A 21426-nucleotide genomic window follows, 5' to 3' on the forward strand; every position below is an offset into this window, starting at 1 on the left:
CAACAATGGTGTCGCTAAGAGAGATAAAATGAAGCTTTTATTGCATTTGTTCTTTTGCAGAATAGTTAATGTTCATTTTATGATTGTGCTCTTTTAAAACGCCCCTTGTAATTTTCTATATTGTTTATATTTGTGTGAAGTATTTTCTGGAGAACCTTAAATTCTCCCTTTAATGGACAAGTGGTTGTTATGGTTTTGGTTCTGCTGTACTCAGTAGTTTTTCTTAATAAAGAGACTGACTTGTAAGTGGAATATTAAGATGGCAAGTCAGAGTTATCTTTTTGAAAAACAACTTTTAAGCTCGAGCTAGGATGGTGGTGTGGTTTAAGACATCATTCTTTCATGGTCGTGTCCTTCAGTCAACTTATCAACGCCGTAGGATGTCAGATTGATGTGTTTGCTCCCGTTGGGTCTCAACAACTGGGAGCTTCAGGTCAGCAGACAGGTCAGCTGATGCATCGCATTCATTTGCTGGGCGTCAGCTGAATTTGTTTATCAGCGACTGAACAAGTAAGGCCAGCCCATTCTCACTCCCAAGGTGGCAAACAGTGATCATTTTCAGGGACACTTTTGCGACCTGTGTTGACGCCAATGGCCACCTTCCGCTTTGCATGTTGAGTCCACGGTTTACCTTCCTGTTCCAAGCAAAGTGGAAGCCACCGTGACTGAAGTGCACGGTTGTTTATGGCCACTATAGACAGCACCAACTGATACATCATCATGATAGGAGCGCTTTCATATACATGGCTGCATTGCTCTGACGCAAAACTCCACTTGAAAATAGTCGCTGTTTGGTGCCTTGGGTGTGAGAATGTGCTGGTAGGATACATGTCTCCATGAATCTGCTTGCATGAAGCTCAAACATAAGTATGTACATGCTGCAGTCTTTGAAAATTTCCTTCAGCAATGAGATCATCAATGCAATGCAATGTAATGTCACACCTAACAGGCGTCGCCCAATTCAAGCAGCTTTGCTCACCACTTCTCTCTGGCCCCTCATTACTCAGTGAGATGAGTCATGGTGGTGTTCAAGATTCTGCCCTTTCTTTGGACCATGATCTGTTCCTCCTAAGCTGAAGTCCCCCAATTCTCCTGATACTTGTAGTCTGTGTTGCATTTTGTCTCATCAATCTTCACTTTTGGTGGTCAAAACCCTTCGACTTCAACTCTCATTTAAAACGGCTCTCGCCTGCTCCGCTGGTGAATTTCCTCTGTATTTTAATTAAAACTACATTAGAAGCATTTGATGTTAAAAAAAAAAAATCAATTTGATCTTCCGGCTCTCATGAAAGCCGCTCAAGAAGGGTATTTTGGGTGATCACCCGGCACAAAGCTTAAAAACAATTTATCCAGCTGGCGCTCGCGTGGTGTTGATGAAGTATTCTCCTAAAAAGCGAGTGATAATTTGTTCTGGCTGGTGGAGAAGTTGAACTTAATGCTGCGGCGTAATTGTGGGGAAGAATCTTCTCTCCATCTGGCCCGAGTTTGTCGGGGGGCCCGAGTCTCTCATTACTTCATCTCGCTCACAAGCAGAGCCGAGAGGGTAAAATCCCTCCTACTCCCACTCTCTCCAGGGACCACCCACCTTCCTGTTGGACACATGTAAAGGAAGAATGCAATACATTCTAAACTTCTGTATCCACCTCTGTTCCCTGCGTGGCCCCCGTCCGCCCCACCCCGTCTGTGGTCAATGCAGCGTGAGAGGAGCTGTGTCCAAACAATAGCCAGGGAGAGTTAGCCCTTTGCTCCCGGAACACATCTCCCTCTCGCCTCCTCTTCCTCACTCCACTTCCTCCAGTAAAAGAACTCATCACGGCGAGGCAGGGGTCCTGTGAGTTTTTAATACGGCAGATGAAAGTGGTGGTGGGTGGCGCGACTTGTGCTGTTAGGAGAAGATTGAAGCTACAGGGATGATCCTGAGACAGACGGTGAACAAACAGTCAGATAGCGAGCTCATTATCTGAGGAAAATAGGAGAGATTTGGGCAGTTTAACTCCAGAAGGTCTGCTTTTAGCTTTTATAACTCGTTTCTTTTTAAATCGCTGACGCCACTGCATAGCAACTAGCTCACCGCTGTGCTGTCGCTTAGTAGTATGGATCTTTAACACTGGCAGCTTAATGATAGTTGAATATTCCTGACATTATCACTCATGAATATGGCGACGTTTCAGCTTCGGCAAGTTTTTTATATCCATGTAGTAGTTGTATGTGAGTATGTGGGATGACTCCTGAGGCTGTGGTGCTCGTAACTTCTAAATCATTACAGGTGTCTAAAGTACACAACAGTAAGTTACACTTGCAACGCAACATCAAATATGTCCTGAAACATAAGAAATATTTGTTTGGCTCACACCTGAATGAAAACGAAATGAAGAAACGATACATGTATGACCTGCAAAAACAAACATTTTCCCACCTCAGGTTACGCTTTCTTTTCTTTACCACCCCATAACCCAGGGGTGAGCAATTACATTTCCGCAGGGGTCTCATTATATACTGCGACAATTGTGAGAGGCTGTCAAGCCCAAAGAATGGAGCTGATGAGAAAAAAAAATGTTGGCATGATGGCAAAACTAAATGGAAAAAAGTGAGGTTACTCTGTGTTTCTATGAAATTCCATCAATAAAATATACAAAAACATGTTGGTTATTTACGTCTTATTTAATTTATAATACACACATTTGTTAGGCTATTTTACTGGTGTTTAAATATTCTCTATGTGTTTCGTACAAACTGTTTTCAATTCCTATGTATAAAGGCAGTCTGATCTAATTTTAAGGGACAATTATCCTAAAATAATGGTCTGACAACAATTAAAAAAAACAATCATAAAGTTAAGTTAGATTTCAGTTGCATCTAAATGAACAAAAACAAATGCACAAAATAAAATTCTGACGTGATTGGTTTCATAATTTTCCTCTGACTCCAGGAGGGCCGCATAAATACAGCCAAAGGTCTGGATTTGGCCCCCGAGCCACACTTTGCCTAGGTCTGCCATGACCAATAACATTCCACCGGAGACGTGACGCATAAATGTGTTTCAAGGCGACCAGTTATCCAAGTTATCGCATCAGTTTACGTTTCCATTACACATAATGTTTTGCTTCAGTCAACCTTGAAAATAAATAAATAAATAAGACCATGTCTGCTTGAGTCCTGTAAGGGTTTGAATGATGTCATCAGCTGTCTGTGATGTCACTGACAGGAAAGAAGAAGTAAGCAAAGGTCATTGGATGGTTTTATAGCTGTGAGACTGGCATAAATCATTTTTATATAAGAAATTATTTTATTTAGAAAATATGGTGCAACTTTAAAAATGAATGAATATATTTACTCTTTAAAAAGTGTTTGCACAATGACACAGTAGTGTGTGTTTGTGTGTGACAGAGAGGCGGAACTAGTTGCCCATCTGAACTGTGAATTGCATTACAGTATGATGTGAAATTCAAATCGAACTATAATCGTCTTCTGTCTTGAGGCGCTGTGAACTTTTCTGTTACGACGATGATAAAGTCTTACTAGGGCACATTTGAGAGAGTGTAATTGTAAATCTATTAAAACCAGAGGCTGCCATCCGTTCATGTCGACATAAACCTAGCATCCACATTTCCCTGTGACTGCATTTCAGTTTGTTGACAAAGTGTCTCATTTATTGCCTTCACACTCGACAGTTCCTGCACTTAAGAGCCACGAGGTTTGCGAAAGTGCTTGTGGCTAAATGTCACTGCCTCTACAGTAGACGTGGTAATTGCCATGAATTAATAATGACTCTGGTTATTTGTTTTTGCTGTGTAATGGAATGCGCCGACATAATGAAGTGTCAGAGCGGTGTGGCTTGTCAGTGGGAGCGGAGTCCACACGGACTTTTAAAGTCTCCACTCTTGTTGTTGAGCTTCCCCCGTGGTGCAGGAATGACAGCTGGACAGCTGACATTTGCTTTCAAGTCTGCGCAGGGTTAGGTAGAGTATTGTTTTAAATGCTCGGAATTCCTCGAGCAGCGGCAGGAAGCCGGTTGTGGCCGCTGACTCGAGGTTGCAGCCTTTATTTCAAGGGTCAGAGATGAAAGATCAATGTTAACGCCCACTTTGTCCTGGGGATACAAGTGAAGGAGATGGCGTGACTGGTCCCAGGACCCACTGAGCTCAGCATCTGTTGGACTGCAGGTGGACGTACGAGCAGGTGGAGACAAACCTCTTTGCAGCAGGAGAATTGACAGTATTTATGCGGCCCACAAATTAGAAAAATAATCATGCTGGTATTTTTCCTTCTCATTACTAGTTCACCTCTAAGTTTGCTAAAATTTGCTCTCTCATTTCCCTTCTAGGTGGATAGATAGAGGGCCTTTATTTTCTATATTTTTTTTTCCGAGTTATTGTTTTTCCTCCAAAAAGAGAATTTTCACAAAAAAAACAAAGAGAGAGAGAAAGAAGGTTTTATTTATATTTTTTCTGTGTTCTTCTGCTTGTTATTATTATTATGAAATATATTGTTTTTGTGTATTGTATATATAAATATTGTTTTATTGTTAACATGGCCCTGAGGGTATTTAGTTGCCCACCCCTGCATCTTGCATCACACATCATGCTCTGTAACTGAATTTATTCAGTGAAGGCAAAAAAGAGATGATTTATTATGACTTGGAAAAAGGAGCAGCTGTGCTCAACTCTGAGCAACTATCCAATACAGACATCTTGTCCTGTCCTCAACAACCCATCTTGTTGTAGAAACTATGTCTCCATTACCTTAAAAAAATAAAGTCAGTATTCTCAGTGGAATCATTCATTTAAATCGTTCCCCTTTAGGTGACGTTCCAGCATATAACACGGAAAGACATTTTAGCCTGAAACTCAGACAGCTTTAAAACTTTAATGGATGTTTTATTACTTTGAAACAAGTACTTTGTTTTCGTGTTTGGTGCCTTCCATTGGAAGATTACTGCCGCATCTGACGTCGGTGAGGCGATTCCGGAACCCAAATGCAGCAATACTGAGTCTGTTGCAATTGGAGAAAAATGAATTTGTTACAGTACACGCACACCACATCGAACTGTCATGGTATTTGTTGTCGACTGATTCAAATCTGTGATGCTGGGTGTGATTGAGGAGAGCTATTACTGACACGTCCACAGCCATCTGTCATCTGTAATCTACTCACACCGACTTGCTTGTTAAATCACAACGCCTTGCACAAAGATACGTCACTAAATATGATTTTAGTTTGCCATGTAATGTTATTTTGGGCTCCCTGCCCTTGCTGGGTGAGTGCCAGATATAGACAACATGCCTCCCTGCATTCTTCAGTACTCACATGGGTCATCTTCCAGGAATGAAGCCTCACTGGTGCTGCAACGGTTGTTGTATCTGTGATTCCTCAGTGGCATTAAATAAGGCAGGAGCTAACTCAGAAGGTGGTGGGTGGTAATTTGCTGTGATACAGTTATGCGCATCCCTATTCGGTCAGTGAGTCAGAGCCCTGGCGGGATCTGCAGATTAACCATCTAATAACCAGAGTTTTCAAGTGTGTAGCTCGAACATGGAGTTTGACATGAGAGCCTTTTGAGACCAGCACTGAAAGACATGTTGGTGTTTTTGTGTTTGTCTGTTCTGTGGCTGTGGATTCATTCTCTGAGCCCAGCTTCATTCTTAACATAAAAAAAGACACACACAATGAATCAATTAAATGAACAAACTTAAAGGTGACTGCGAAGAAAAAATGTGTAATAAACACATTTTTGTGTAATAAACACATATTCTTTGCTTCAAGTCAAACTTGGGCCGTGAGGGCCGTTCAGTTTTAATGCATATATGGTGGCAGTAGGGTGTCTCTGAATTGACTCGAATCTGTGATTGTTTACAACTATAGATTGGTTCTTGAAAAGAAAAAAATGATAAAGAAAGTGATGCCACCGCCCCAAAAAGTAAAAACTGTTCATGAAAACACCTGTTGAAGCAGTTTTGAAAATTAATTAGACAATTTTGTGGCTTTAATTTTTTTATATCTTCTTTGGAGTTTAAATAAAATCTATTATTCTTCTGAAACATTCAACTGTGTTAGCCGTATGAAGTGTTGTGGTTACAGCGGCTGTATATTCAAAAATAAGTCACTATTCATGCATTCTTTGCATGGCTAAAGTGCGTCCTCTTTCATCGATTCTAAAAACAAAACAGATGTCGAAAGCAGCCATTTCAAAACAATAGTAACCCACTGTGAACAAGTGATGTGATCGTGGAAACAGCTGCGAGATTCAAGTCCCAAAACACAACCTGTTGCTGGCAATCTAACCTGCCATCTAGTTGCCAGCAGCTCTACCAACTCAGTGATTTGGACGTTCAAATGTACCTCTCAAACCAAACCATTAAATTGTTTCTGAGTACTAGCTGTTTGTGAATGCTAATAGCTTGTCATGTTTGCGGTGTTCTACAGCGCTGTGCTGATGCTTTGCCAACACATCACGTTGTATAATCATGAAACCCTAATTTCCTGCTGAAGAAGAGACCTTGTTTCTCAGACACTTTCAATGCCATGGTTAACATGGATTTCCTGTGTCTCGGTTGTGAGACTTATGACTCGGGCAGTCGAGACAGTGGCGGACTAATGAAGATCCTTCCCAGTAATCGCTCCTCGTACATGTACTTTTCTGGCTGACGCTTATCATCACATATGTTCCTGAGTCATTCACTGAGAAATGAGATTGACTGCAAGAGTGGAAGCTTGACATGGAATTCATGGGAACCTTCGTTTCTAATCACCACCATATGTCAGAATGGAGTGATCTCTTCCTGGATGTTTCTCATGGAGCAGTGGGGTGATTCACGTGAGGAAAGGATGGGAAACGTCAAAGCCTTTTCAGTCTGTGAAACTGAGACTCTTGACATGGTGATGTGCATGCGGCATCACATGTTGTAGCAGCGCTTAACTCGAACATTCAGGTGTCTCAATAATAAATACATTATTGTCTATATAATCCTCCTTTAATAAGTAAGGTGAGCCTGGTGGGGGTTTTGGTTTAGAAGGTTGTGTCTGTGATCGTCTTAGTGACCTGACTTGGGAAGGACTGGTGTCTCTGGCCTGTCTGGGATTGCCTCCGGCCACCTAGAGGACCATGATGGGGCTAAGCAGCAGGAAAGGAACGAAGAATGTCCATCAAGCCGGGACCTCCTGCTGGGGAGCAGTTTGGAACAAGCAAGTCTCAGACCATGATTTGTTTTGAGGTGGATTCGGAGGCTGGGGTTTCCCGTAGTAACTAAAACATCACAGTCTTTATTATGGTCTCTTCAAGCAGAAATTTGTACTACTGCTCCAAACTGTGAGAAAGATTTGCCACGCACCAACAAACTGACAGAACTGAGTGGCGGCTTTTATAGCAAGTAGCAGGTGGATGGAGGTGGACTAAGGCACCAGCCCTTTCTGTGACAGTCACTCTCTCTTTCTCATCAATATACTTACAATATTACTAATCAATATACTCAATTTACTTTAGGAACTAATGGGACATTGGATGAGTCGCAACACTGTGATCTCAAGCCCCTTTTGAGGCCCCTCCCACTCTTTCTCAAGCAATGCTGAGCGGGTCCTCTGAGCCACAGCAATGGATAGTAACACTAAGGATGGTGCCCCTCCATTCCAGGCTTCAGCACCTATGGGTGGTGTTCAAGTCGGTTGAGAGAAACATTAGACTGTATATACTGTGCTTCATCATATATACTGTGCTTCTGTGTGTTGTTGTCCTTGGCTGTGTAAACAGTGACCATCACTCAGGAGCCATGAATGCAAAGCCTGGACACAATGGACAGAGAGAGAGAGGGCGATCCGTCAAACTAAACATCTGATTTCTATGCTTAATAGATATTTGTAAAAGTGTGTTCAAAAGTCAGGAGAGTAATTTATTCACAAGTGTCAATACAGCTATAGGTGGAGTGCCTTCACTCCGGTGCACGAGTTGGAACCATCTGAGTGCAGGCGGCTGAACACAGCAGTAGCTCAGCTGTATGGATGAGTTACAGTCATGTCGCAGACAAAAATTGAGTTCTGATGAAGTGTTTAGAGCTATTCCCCCATGTGAGGGGTCTCAGCGCCGCAGCCTGGGTGTTGTGCTGTCTGCTCCTCCACTGGAGGTGCAGATAATGATCTGACTTTCTACTCTTTCTGCTTCCACTCCACACTTCCAACCCTGCGTTTTCATCTTAAATCATCCAAAAAAAATCCCTGTGGTGTCCAAACTTCACACAGAGGTGGGAGACAGACGAAGAGGAGTCCCGGGTACCGTCTCAATAGCTTGGACTCATCCTTTTAAAATGCCTCATCGCTCCGGCGGCGGATACTTTCAGTGCTGCTCCTACATGTTGTTGCCACGGCTGTAGCTTTAAGCTGCTCTCTGAGGACGAGGCTCAGACGAAAGTGAGGTTTGAGAAAGAGCAGAGCATCAACCTCCTGTAGAGTGTATACATTCCAGCATTGAGAGGACACGCAGGACATGCAGTTGAGCGTTATGCGCTTCATCCAGACACCTGTGGAGCGCAGCAGGGTCACGGCCGCCCAAACTTCTCAGCTCAAACAGTCGAGTCAGCAACTCAACCAAAATGTTTTGTGACATTTCTTCAAGAAGTATAAGTGATGTTTGGTTTTCATTATGCATTTAAACAATGACACAGCACATTCATGTATGACTCAAATATTAGCACGCAATATTAAACACCTTAATCTGAGCAGCATTTCCAAAGAAATTGGAAGATCAATGTTCAAAATTAATCCTTAAAAAATCTAAACCCTTGTGGTGAGTCAGCCAAAAACGTGTTTCATTTGGATGAAGGTGTTTTTTGTCTCGATGATATAGAAAAGCCTATCCCAGCTCCTTTGGTCGAGAGGCGAGGGACACCCTGGCCAAGTCACCTGTCCACCATAGGACAACCACTCATACACACCATTGGATTGACCTCTCTGCGTCTCACTGTGTTTAGGCTTTGACTAGGTTGTAGCTCCTCCTGCTGACAGATGCAGACATCACCACATGGCGTGTGACAGGCCTGTTGGGTGGATCGGATGGATCTGTTGTTAAATTTTGTTGTTGTTAAACTTCAGACAGACAAACTTGTTGGCTTCTTGTTTCTTCAAAGCTCATGAGAGCTGCACATATCAAAACATATGTCCCAAAGTAGCCAAACATTTATTGATTATCATTTCTGGTAATGTTGACTGAGCTTCATCTGTTGCAGTGCAGTATGGGACTTGAGGGGTGCTTCAGTTTGACATGAATGATAGGGAGGTTCATGATCAATAACAGTGGAGTATCATGATGACAACTGACATGCAACCAAGGCTCTGCTTTGTTGAATGAATGAAAAGATTTGAAATAGTTTTTTGAGACTGTTTATTGATTGTGTTACTGTATTTCACTCCGGTGGTGGAATGCGATACATGTCTTATTTTAACTCCAGTAAAGCATCACTGCTCACAGTTCTATTTGTCAGTAGTTGGTTCAGGAGCCTATTCAGAGTGTCTCATCAACTTGCTCCTCTCTTGTCTGTGGCTCTTTTCTTGCAAGTTCCACTACTGTCGACACATAAAAGGCTTACGCTGCATTTATTAACTGGAGTCCCGAACCTTCCCTTTCAAGTCGAGATGGCTGCCGCTTGAATCTGAAGTCTGATGACCCTCCTCTTGTAAAAGCATCTTGTGATGGTTGTTGTGGTGTCGGCTCTGTCAGAGCTCTTCCCGTCAGCCGCTTGATCTCCACACAAGAAGCCTTTTGATGCTGATGGAGGGAAAAATGTTCTGGCCGACAAACGCTGCCATGGTTTCATTTCTCCGAAGAGTTGACCTCCACTCTGGCGGGGCTCAGTTATGTAATAGTTAACCACTTGGAGAGATGGGTTCCTGTAGCCGTGTCTCGTCCGCTTGGCATCTGAAACCACTCATTATGAAAAATACACTTCTTCATTGAGTTTGTATTTTGGATTTTCAACCTTGAGAGTGTTAAATAGTTTCTATGATACACAAACACAGTTACAAAATTTGCTTTTTGGGGTTGCCCACAGAACAGCAAATTAGCAACTAGCAGTGGGTGGAACCTTTCATGTCAAAATTGTTTCATAGAAACCCATCAATCAATGGAAATAATATAAACATTGGACAGTACAAGTGGCATCAATAATCTCAACATTTGGAGGCTAAACTTGGCTTGTAGCATCTCAGTGATTTAAAATACCTATATTGCGATTTACCTTTTTATGATCTAGTTTCACCTCATTTGTCTGGAGATAGATATGATGTGATATGACGATCTACCAATGTGAGGAGATTACATGGATTCGGTCACAGTCTTTCTACACACTACAGATCTATGCTGGTGCACTGACTCCTCAATAGCTGTTCCCTCACGCTCGCAGCAAAGAAGCCGGTCACTTGCATGGTTTCTAGTTGTTTATAAACCTGATGCACCTCTAACTTGGCCACACACCGTCACGACAGAACACACCTGCACCACAGAGCTAACGGCTAACGTGGCATCTCACTTCAAAACTTTGTTGACACTCGACGACTAGCAAAGTTTGCTACATGTTTTAAAGGTAGGCTGAAAACTAAGAGCAGAACCAAATGAAAGTGCTCCAAAATGTGAAGAGAGAAAGAATAATTCTTGATATGAAGCTGTGGCAATGAATGTTTAAGTCCAGTAAGTCTCCAAACTAATAATAAATAAATAAATCGTGATATGTTTTTGTTTATGACCCACCCTTTTCTGGAGGCATTTAAACAAATAAGTTTTCTCCCTTTTGTTTTGACAAAGTGTTCTATGACTTAAAAAGAGGTTGAAAAACTCAGATTTATCGGTCTGATTTATTTTGTGTGAATCAAAAGACATCAAGGAACTGTCAATGTAGATCAAGTGAAGCAACATAGAATGATGCCACTCACAATCCATTCAGACATTAGCACGACGTTGGTGCCAACAATCAAAAACAAGTTCGGACTTGACTAAAGAAAATGGTGCAGGATGTTGTTTAGATGATTTCTGTGGCCACCAGCGAAGAGTTTACTCCAGATTATCATGGACTGGTGAAGCGGAAAGAACTGCGCAGGCGGAAAGATGTGTGCTTGGAGAACTGGGCGACAAACCCGGTTGCTGTTAGCACTGTCAGGCCTGCTGCCAAAACAGTGTCATTGGAGGGTTTCCTGTGCACGTTCCTGGCGCGGCACTGTGGAAAATGATCTGATCAGACCTCATCAGAATGGGAGACTTTAATCTGTCAAATACGGTGACGCAAATTCTACCCTGAGCTCAGGTAATGTGTCTGTCGAGGCAGCATCATCAGCTGTAATGTTCCGCGGCCTGCGTCAGACAGCATTAGTGTTGAAAGCTCTGCCCTGAAAAAGACAGTTTTTACAACGGTAGAGTCACGTTGCAACCCGGCTTTTAACATCGTATATGTTCATTCTGGTGACCTTAAACCTCCAAAGCTCTCACACTGAAGGAAACCAGTCCAGCGTGTTTCCTCCAAAGTGTGTTTCTACATTCCATTTACAGAGAAGTCATTTTTAAAAAGACATTTTTATTACTCCTCGACTGAAAGCTCTTTTCTGCACACTGCGACGGTTTCCTTTCATACGCGTCTATTTTCAACTTTAATTTTCCACATAAAAGGATTTCGCTGCGCACATAGTCACCATTTGTTTACTTAAAAGAGGAAACATTCGCAATTTTAATGGAAACAAAGAGGCGGGAAATAAAATATTGTCGCTAATTCTTCATTTCATGTCTGCTGCTATTCATGAATAAAAATGTTGGAGAATTATGCAGCTGGTGGGAAGAGAAAAACTCCTCTCTCCTCTTTTCATTAGAGTGATTGAGACACATTGGTCCAGTAGAACCATTCTCTTTATGCTTGTCTGTCACTCATTATAGTGTAGATATGTAGATGTGTGTTCCATCTGGAGTCTTTATTCAGCTTCACTTTCAATTTTAAATATGTTGTATGTTTATGTTTAATTGTTCAAATCTTACAAATCTTTACATTGAATCTGTTTCAAATATTTATTGCAGGCTGTTTAGAAAAGCATATGTTCAAATAGTAAAAACCTGTGGCTGTGATCTGATTGGAGACTATGGAGCATGTGACCTAAGGCTGCTCTCCTTTATTTCCTTTTGATTTTGGCCTGATAAATTGGTGTTGGATAGATTTCATCAAATGAAATGGTAAATGTTATATGATGTTTTCTGGATTGTAAAAGTGATGGAAGTTAGAATCACTTCTCACAGAGAGCAAGTGACCACCGAAGAGTTCATGTGTTTATTATTATTATATGTAAACCAAACATCACAAAGATGACATAGACCAAAACTCTTATTTAGCATAGCTTTTCTTCTGCCGTAATCTTATACAATAATTTTGAATTTTTTTTTCCAAATCAGAGGCTAATAAAAAGTTCAGTATTAATGTTCAACTGATAAAGACTATTTATCTGATGGGAAAAAGTATTCAGAAACACAACTGAAGTAACTCAACATGAATTCATTGATGGGGTTGGATGCTGCATTTGCTGGATCTGTTTTCAGCCGATACCAAATGTGATGTGTGCCGATAGGAAACATGTAGCTCTGCAAACATGTCCACCTGTTTGTCTTTGATGGATATACTGAGCAGTCTCTCTATGGGGGTGTTTCTTCAGAGTAAAGGTGCAAAGTTCTATCACTTTTTAAGTGATGGAATGTCATGTAGAAATGTAGTGGGATGGGTTCATCAATACCTGCTAGTGTTAGTTGTCAGTAGCCTCAAAGTAAGGGAAGTGCTGAGTACAGTACAGCTGTTGTTGGTGATAAGAGTTAAAATATTTGAATACAAGGAATGTCGCTCAATATAACGTAATAATGATGTATATATTACACTTAATGCGTGGCAACAATGCGCCTCCTAGAGGTTGACAACACAAGTCCACTCTTAAACTTAACACAGAGGATGAAAAGTACTGTAAGTCTCTGTGGAAACGTCTCCAATAAAATCAAGACATTCCTGAAAATGGTTTTGTTTAATGTTCCAGCTCTGCTCATGACGCTCAACTTGGCACCCTGCATCGCCATGGCTGACTTGAAAGGTGATGCATGATGTGATTAAATGGTGAGGATTTTCACCTTAAGCTTTGTCTGATGTGAAGCTGTGAGTTTTTTTGTTTCAATCGTGTCTGTATCAAAAACGTACTCACATATCCGTGGTGTGCTTTTACCTCGGGCTGGTTTTTATTAAAGCTGCTCAGTGGTTTGAGGAATATATTCATCGCAGACCGCCGTGGTTTGGATATTGAGGTGTGTTTTGAAAGATTAGAAATGAATGGAGAAAGTACCACTGCCAGTGAAGGTGAATTCTAGAGGTGTCACTTTTTTCAGCCTCTTTCCTTTGTAGATAGCGAAGCGTCTTCATCTGGTGACTCAGTCTGGAACATGATGTACATGTGCGGCAGCGTCTTCCATCCTGGCGGCTGAACAATCGCTTCCATTCAACATGGCCACTGTTACTTGAAGTGGTGTGGTTTTTGGAGGAGGGGGCTCCGATTCAGGGGTTTCCCACAGATTGTGAATCAGCCACCACATTAGAGCAGCGACTCCCTCTCTTCTGGAATGTTCTTCTTCTCTCCCTCTTCACCCTCCTAGTTCAGCTCTGTGTGCAGTTAGAAGGACTTTGTTGTGTGTTTTACCGAGCCACAGCCTTCATGATATATATTACTACCTTTACCTGGTGCCTGCAGAGAATTCCATTGCCTTTAGTTTATGAGGTAAAACTGAGCTGGAGGGATCCGGAACGTCCAGTTCTTTAGATAACAAGCTTCGGATTTCATTTTCATTTTCAAATAATGTGTGCGACACTAAGAGGCTGGGAGACGCAGCAGGAGAGTGGATCGGTGCTAGCGCTCAGCCTGTAAAGCCCTCGACACTACTAACTGCAGCATCATTGCAGCGTTATGAAAGTGAAGGGCAGCGAGAGGTGAGGAGTATGTGAGCACAGGTGAGTGCAGCTGGCCGCAAAGACAGAGTGCCATCGGACCACTTCCATCCCACTGCTTTGAATGGCACCATGCGTGTGAAACCCACGCTGCTGCTGTGCCATTTGACATGTGACCAGTAGACCTGCGAGCACAAACCTGGGTCAGGTTTTTATATTTCACAGCGCTGCTGTGGGAGCTCCGTTTTCCTCCCACAGTCCAGGAACCTACTGAGATGAACTGAGGTCTCTCATTTGTCTGCAGGTGTGTGTGGGAGTTGCTGTCTGTCTGTGTGCACTTGTGATGGATTAGTATCCTGTCCAGGGTGTCCCTGTTGGCCATGAAGAAACTCAAGGAAAGCATGGAATGTTTTGGGTTTGTCCAGCAGATCTGAAGCAGTGTTCAAAGAGTAAATGGAACAAATGAAGAGGATTCAATATGATCAAAATCAAAGAGGAAAACAAACAACAAACCAGTCATGTTATTACTAAGGCAGTACAATAAATCAATGATGCCACTTCATATATACTACGTAAATTATGATACTCACACGGACAGTATAAGTAGATGAACATCCATGTACACGCTCATATACATAGCGCTCACATGTGTTAAACAGTATCACGAAAACAACATGAGCACGGCATATTACCATGCAAAATACTTGAGTACAAAACATGCAATAAACTGTATTCTATAATGCAGTGGTTTTCAACTGCATGCCAGTGTGTCTGAGAGTGTCATGTGTGCTGTGCGAAATGATTCACTTTCATCTCATTTGTCTGGAGATAGTGGTGGGCGATAAGATGGCATTGAATCATGAACAATTCCAACATGTACAGTCAAATGAGCAACTGGGTTGTTTTTAAACCTGATGTGCCCCTAACTTGACCACACACCTTCAAGTCAGAATGATGGAATGTTCCATGTCAGAGAGGTCTCACTTCATAACTTTATGGACACTTGTAGACTCGTAGACAAAGCTTGCTCCATGGTTTAGAAGTTGGCTTAAAAGTAAATGCAGAACCAAACAAATTTGCTGTCATACAGAAATGAGGACAAAAAAGATCAATATTATACACTCGTATTGTCTGATATGATGTTGATCATATTTAGACTGGAGTTCAAATGTGATATGAGTCCGGATGTGTTCTAGTCCCCCACTTTTTAGGAGCGTCTCAGTCTTCGTCTCCACTGATAAAATCACCTCATGTTCTTGCAGAGGCTGCTTTCTAGCAAAGTTCCAACCAAAGTGGACTGAATCTGCCAGAGAGCAGCCTAATGATGGTCAAACCTGAAGTGATGGGCATGTCTTAATCACCCGGATCTAATTCAGATTCCACGGAAATGTCAGACGAGCACTTCAGGGTAAACTCATGACAAACAAAACTGGGTCTGCGTGGACCCAGTTCCATCTGGACTCCATTCAAGATCTTGGCACTGGAGCAGTGGAGCTGCTCTTTCCAGGTGATCAGTGTATCACTTCTCTTATTAGACGTGTTTGACCTTTCACATGCTCAGTCTGGAATTCCACTTGTTTTCCTCACACCCTGCTGCCTTTATGAATAAATAACCTGCCCTGCCAGAATGTGGAGGAAGAGACTAATTGCAGGTCTCTTGCTGTCGAACTGGACATTATTAATGCTTATTCTTCAGCTAAGTGGTTACAGAGAGCTTCTGTGGAAAACTAACAGAGTTTCTCTGTTTCTCCTTGGCCGGAATATTCTTGTATATTCTTCCTGGATCTGTTGCTGCCATGAGGGGAATTCCGAACATCCCAGTCCTTCTATAAAAAAAGACATGACTGACTTTGCAACTTGGTTTCTTGTGCTGAGCAAGAGGAAAGTTTTTTTTTTCTTACTGGATGCAACCCATGTTTAGAAAGTTGCTTTGCCAGAATGATGGAAACTGGGATCACGGGTTTGTGTGAAATACCCAGCCATGAACATGTGAGAATTGTGTGGTCTGTTTTGCTTTACAATAAACGAAATTGGGGGGAAACTGGTGTTGGGATTTGGGACTTGTTGTTGTTTGGCTTCACTTTGGGCTTTGGTTCAAATTACACACATATATATATATAAACAACCCCCAAAAACTAAGTTGTCTCACAGCGTGACAGTGGTTTAATGTTGTCTTTTGTTGCTGCTTATATCTGCACTATATCTATCTACAGCCAGTTGCAATGTTTCAGAAGTGAACAGCTGCATCAATGGAGTCATGGTGCACGCTTCCCAAACATGGATCCAAGTCTTGACCGAGAGGACACATTGGCCACCTTCCACAACTCGACAAATCCAGTTTTGAATGTGTGGTGGCTGCGATGCCACTTGGGGTCTGTTGCGTGCATCCGTGTGGGAACAATTAAAACACTAGTTCTGCTTGCACTTAGATTGGGCTACGTGCCGACAGGACTGAAGGCCCTGTACCCTAATGCTCCAGTCCAAGTACCTAGACCATGACAGCTCTAGCAGTTAGTGCTGGAACTTATGTTCAGTATTTGAAGTTCCAGATTTAGTGCTGTCAAATGTGTTTGTCTTGACATTTTTATCTTGACAAATATTGACCTGCATGTATTTGTCACTTCAGTAGATTTGAATGACTGTGTTACCCTGTCAAAACAAACCGTCCCGCTGTCAGTCAATGGAGACGGCAAGCTGCACCCTCAAGCCTCTTCATTGAGCAGACAAATATCACAGATCAGGTGTATGTAGATCTTCCGTAACCTTTGGTTACATTTTGAAATGTAAGAAAGGTGCTTTGTATGTACAGTCGGATGAATAATATCGTCACAAGATTTATTCTTTCGCGCTGACTCAGTGAGTCGCATATACCTGCCCATATGGCCGACCGACTCCATAATGCTCTGCAACAATGGCAGCACTTATTCGATTCATTTAGCGTGAGACGGTTTTTGTTTTGCCTCCGTCACTGATGCAGTCAGGCTAATGAACCAAGATCTGTAAAATGATCCTTCATGATGACATAATGGCACCCACACAATGTACCGTACCTTTCTTCAACACGGCATGTTGTGGTTCTGATGCAACTCACATTTGACCCCTGATGACGCCTTCAGCTTAAAGAGTCACCAAACCTGCCCTGAGTTCTGGGGCCTGACGAATACACATTTGAAATAACTCTTTATTGGGTTTGCTGCCGCCCCCTTTGGCCCAGGACGGCACACCTGCTGGATCTTTGCGTACAAGTAAACTGACACTGTTCCATGTTCCTATTGAAGTAACACTACACAGTTGTAAACGCTGGACATCATAGCAACCTAGAATTAAATCCTTTGTTTTTCTTTCTTCAAAGTGATTGATGGACCTAATAAATCCATGGACTATTATCCACTTGAGGCCGCCGTAGCGCTACCTGCCTGTGATGTTGAGGCTGAAATGAACGCTGAATATGCCTCTTTCACAGACCACGCGGTAAATTCTTTCTCTATTTGTTCATGTGACTGTGTGGTCTCTGAAACTGCTACAGCCGGGGCCCTTCTCTCTCGAGTCTGTCTCTCTTGTGCTCCCGTGTCACCCCTCCATCCCTAATCTGCTCAATGAGTGCACACATGTTGACCAGTCACAGCGACTTGTAAACTACTTTCAAAGGGAGATGAGGCTAAATTCCAGCAGAGAAATGACTTGTTGACGTGTAAACAGGAAATAAATGCGACCGTTTTTGAGCTCCAGAAGCGCCCTCTGGAGCATTGTGGTGGGAGAAACGTTGGACCTCGACTGTCACTGCACTGGTGCCACTTTCCAGCAAGTCATTAATAAGAACATTAAGGAAGTGACTCTCTTAGCTCAGAGCTTCGGTCACCCTTCTATTTTCATGCACTATGGTAGACACGTCCTGACCGGTGCAGACCATGAGATCGGCTGAGAGGGTTTGAGAACATTAAACTGCTTTCTAATTAATTTTCCTCCATGACTTCACGACCTGAGCAGTACATGTAGAAGCAGGACCAATTACCGACTTGGCGTGGGAAGGGCTTTTTTTATGACTTTAGACAGACCCAAAGATTAATAACTGGGTTATGATGATTCATTATCCCAAGCTACACCATCTGGGGGAGTATACATGATAAACAAAAACATGTCAACGCTGGCTTCTTTGGTCATAATAAGGCTTTAGCTGGCCGTTGCAGTGAGAATCCGCCCCACTCTTCATGCTCCGGTGACTTCCAGTCCACTTAGAATCTGTGGAGCTGCAGCTTATTAGATCAAATCACCACCAAACTTTCACTGGAAGGAGTAAAAGTAGAAGCCACAGACTTGGTTCATGCCTTATTGCCTTGTTATTTTCTAATACGCCGTCTTGTAAAATTCATCAGTGAGTCACCTGATCGGCTGACAGCATGATGAAGGCAAAGACAAGCAATTAGTTTCCTGCTCACTCTGGGTCACCTGACAGGAGCTCATCTGATGGAGGAGACACTCCAGTCTGATCGTTCACTCCAATTACTGGTGTGGAGGTGAATTACTGCACACTCATTACCTGTCTGTCTCACAAGGAAAAAAAAAAACTTCTCTCTCATCCTGGTTTGCAGAGTGAATCCCTTCATGCTGCCTGTTAGAAACTGTCTTCTGAGTCGGGTGACGCCTTTGGACAAGCTTGATCATCTGTTAAAATGGAAGAACTCAAACACTTGTGTGTTTCTTCTTCGTAAAGAGGCAGAGAAAGGGTACATTCCAATTCCTTCCTGAACCCTCGACCTCAATCTTAACCTCATTCTTCAGAACCAAGGGTTGAGGAAGATTTTTATTCCGAAGAAATGGGACACACCTTATTACAGGTTCAGGTACATTGATAAAACAATGACATTACCGCTGAGAAAAATGACCATTTTGTAGCGTTAAATAGCCGGTTTTTACAAAACATTGTAAAATAAAAATAAATGTCACGTAATGATGAGATAAGAATCCATAAAATGGGCATGAACTAAGTTAATACAATGATTTTCATAAAATTACATCACCATTGACAAAGAAAATATTTACATTTGTAGCTCGGTCTGTTTGTTTTCGACGCCATATTTGATACACAAAGCAAAGGATTCTGGGTATTCCTCAACACCAAGGGAGTTCCTCAAGATTGTTCCTCAATTTGACTCTTGCTCCTCGCGAGAACGCGCATTTTCGGGAATTGAGGTTGAGGATTAAGGAAGGCAAGCACCCAAAGAAGGAAAAAAAAGGTGAAAAAAAGTTAGAACGGCTTATCTTAATGCGATTGTCCGAGTCAGCACACGTTTGTGTCAATCAAAAACAGGTGTAGCTGAAACAAATCAACACATACTGAAGCAACAGCAAAACCATTGAATGGCAGATCAGTTGATGTTTCATCTCAACCAGGTTCAGTTGAACCTGACTCTGGTGCTGGAGTCTGATTCTGAGGGAACACAAGTGTGGTGCCAAGTCCTCTAATCAGCGGATTACAGCAAGATTGTCTCCCGTCTTACATATGCCGTCAGGCATTAGCTAACTTATGTAGCTCAGCTGCCCGATCACGGAGCTGATCGCAAAGTTCAGCGACTGTAACCCAGCTGCGTGTGAGTGGGCTTGACCTGCACGCCACTGTCCCATCTGCTGGCCCGGGATTGTGCTCAGACCAGCAGGGGGTGGACCAGAGCGGGATCTGTCAGGGTTGCTGGCGATAGTATGATAGATGGGGGATGAAAATGATGGGAGTGGTGTGGACTGCTTCCAACGATAATCTGTGTCATAGCGCTGATCTGGGTGCAGTGGGCAGATGCCCTGAGAAGGCGATGAGTGAATGAGAGGAAGAAGCAAGATGGATTTCTCTGTACTGCTGAGGACCAAGAAGATCGTACAGCCTTGCTGCACAGCGTGGGATCCGTGCGGACGTGAGAGACATCCAGGTACAGTAAAGTAGAGGGGGTGTTTAGAGGTGCGGCGTGATGTTGCAGCCTCCTCTGCCACGCTGCTGCAGTGATTTACGAGCTGACTGCTTCGGTCCTGTGAACGGACATTTTTGAACAAGTTGTCGTGGCTTGACTTCGTGACTGGCTTTTGCAGGAGATGTTCTCCACCACCGGCAATGCGTCTGAAATTAATTAAGTGCCTGTCACAGCGTGAAATACGGAGTCATGGTCATGAGTCATTAGGAGGAAAGTGACTCGGCTGTAGATGAATTGAGACTGAAATTTTGCAACAGTAAAGTGCTACTTTTTCATGAATAATTACACCAGTCAGTCATTCTGAAGTAAGGGTCTATTGCTTCTTATTGCTCTGCCTTGGTCATTATTATTGCTACTGAAAAGCAAATAAATCAATCAACCAATCTAAAGTGTTGATTTATTTTTCTTATTTATGTACTTTACTACATACTACATTTCTGGACTTGCATAGAGTTTCATATATCCTTTGTGTCTTAGTGTGTTTCATTTTGTTGTTCTCACAACATGGTGCTGTTAGAGTGTTACAAAGGCATGAAGAAGAACAAACAGTTACTTTGAGCATCAGTCATCACTCAGTTGATACGTGATGGATTATTGTTTTTATGTAGCATGAAAACGGAAAATGGTTGAGGTTTTGTTAATGTTCTTCTTATTGATGGACAGATCAGAATGATATGTGGATAGAACTAGTAGAATTGTGAAGAGAAAAGATAATCAGAAGTCTAATGTTCCCAAAGTCTTAAGCAAAAGGAAATGATCCCAAAATATATGTGGGAAAAGTGTTGACATCTGTCCTCGACTTGCAGAGATGCTTCTATTTTTTGCTTTGGAAATGAGCCAGTTGTTGTGGTTCAGCTTTCTGGTAGTGATGCCAACTGGGTGACTTTTTGGTCGGGACAAAGAAAACTCACACACAGGACCATGTTCACACCACCTGAACACACCTTTGCTGCGTGATAACAGTAACACTTGACTTAAAAGAGAGAGGCTAATAAAAACTAGGAAAGTATGAGAATACAAATATGGTAATCTTTTTAATAATGTGCATTTTGAGCTCTTTAATGTCAATAAAAGATGTGAGGAGTTGATGGTTCAAGTTCAGAATATTGCCCAGTTTGTTTCATGAGTCAGTCTTCATGCTGGAGTCGGTTTTCAAAACTAGTTTAGTAGTGATCCTCATGTGTTTTAACCACCACTGACCTTTCTACGGTGCAGACAGCACCACTGCACCAGCAGCTTATAGACCGTTGTGACTTGTGGATTTTTTTCCTTCTTAAATGTAGTGGATGGGGTCAATATTCTGGTGCACTGTGTAGTCTGGTATTCCCAGTCTTTACCACTTCATTGCTCTCTTTTTACTCATATTGTACGTGTTAAGTGCCTCATCTATCGCCCTTAGTCTAGCGCTACTGTGTACCCACCAATACAGTAGAAACAATTGGATTTCATTGTCTCAAAGGAATTCTGTGAATTTTAATTCAACATTCTCCATTAACCTTTAAAAATTTCCCCTCGATGGCGAATGAGCTTGGTCCTTCGCA

The 21426-nt window shown here is 42.4% G+C and overlaps 1 protein-coding gene across 7 annotated transcripts in view; it reads left to right on the forward strand.

Moving 5' to 3' along the window:
- The window catches only part of kaznb (kazrin, periplakin interacting protein b), a 107882-nt gene that overhangs the window by 46051 nt on the left and 40405 nt on the right, over positions 1 to 21426 (forward strand). Inside the window, exon 1 of one of the 7 annotated variants that reach the window (XM_053866925.1) lies at positions 19693 to 19846. The exons of the other annotated variants lie outside the window; for them this stretch is intronic. Within the exon in view, the coding sequence (XP_053722900.1) occupies positions 19741 to 19846 (106 nt within the window). The 5' untranslated portion in view covers positions 19693 to 19740. Of the gene's footprint in view, positions 1 to 19692; positions 19847 to 21426 lie in introns of those variants that run through there. 7 annotated transcript variants of the gene reach the window in all.

Source organism: Synchiropus splendidus, chromosome 6 (assembly GCF_027744825.2).
Source record: "Synchiropus splendidus isolate RoL2022-P1 chromosome 6, RoL_Sspl_1.0, whole genome shotgun sequence".
Taxonomy (NCBI): Eukaryota; Metazoa; Chordata; class Actinopteri; order Syngnathiformes; family Callionymidae; genus Synchiropus; species Synchiropus splendidus.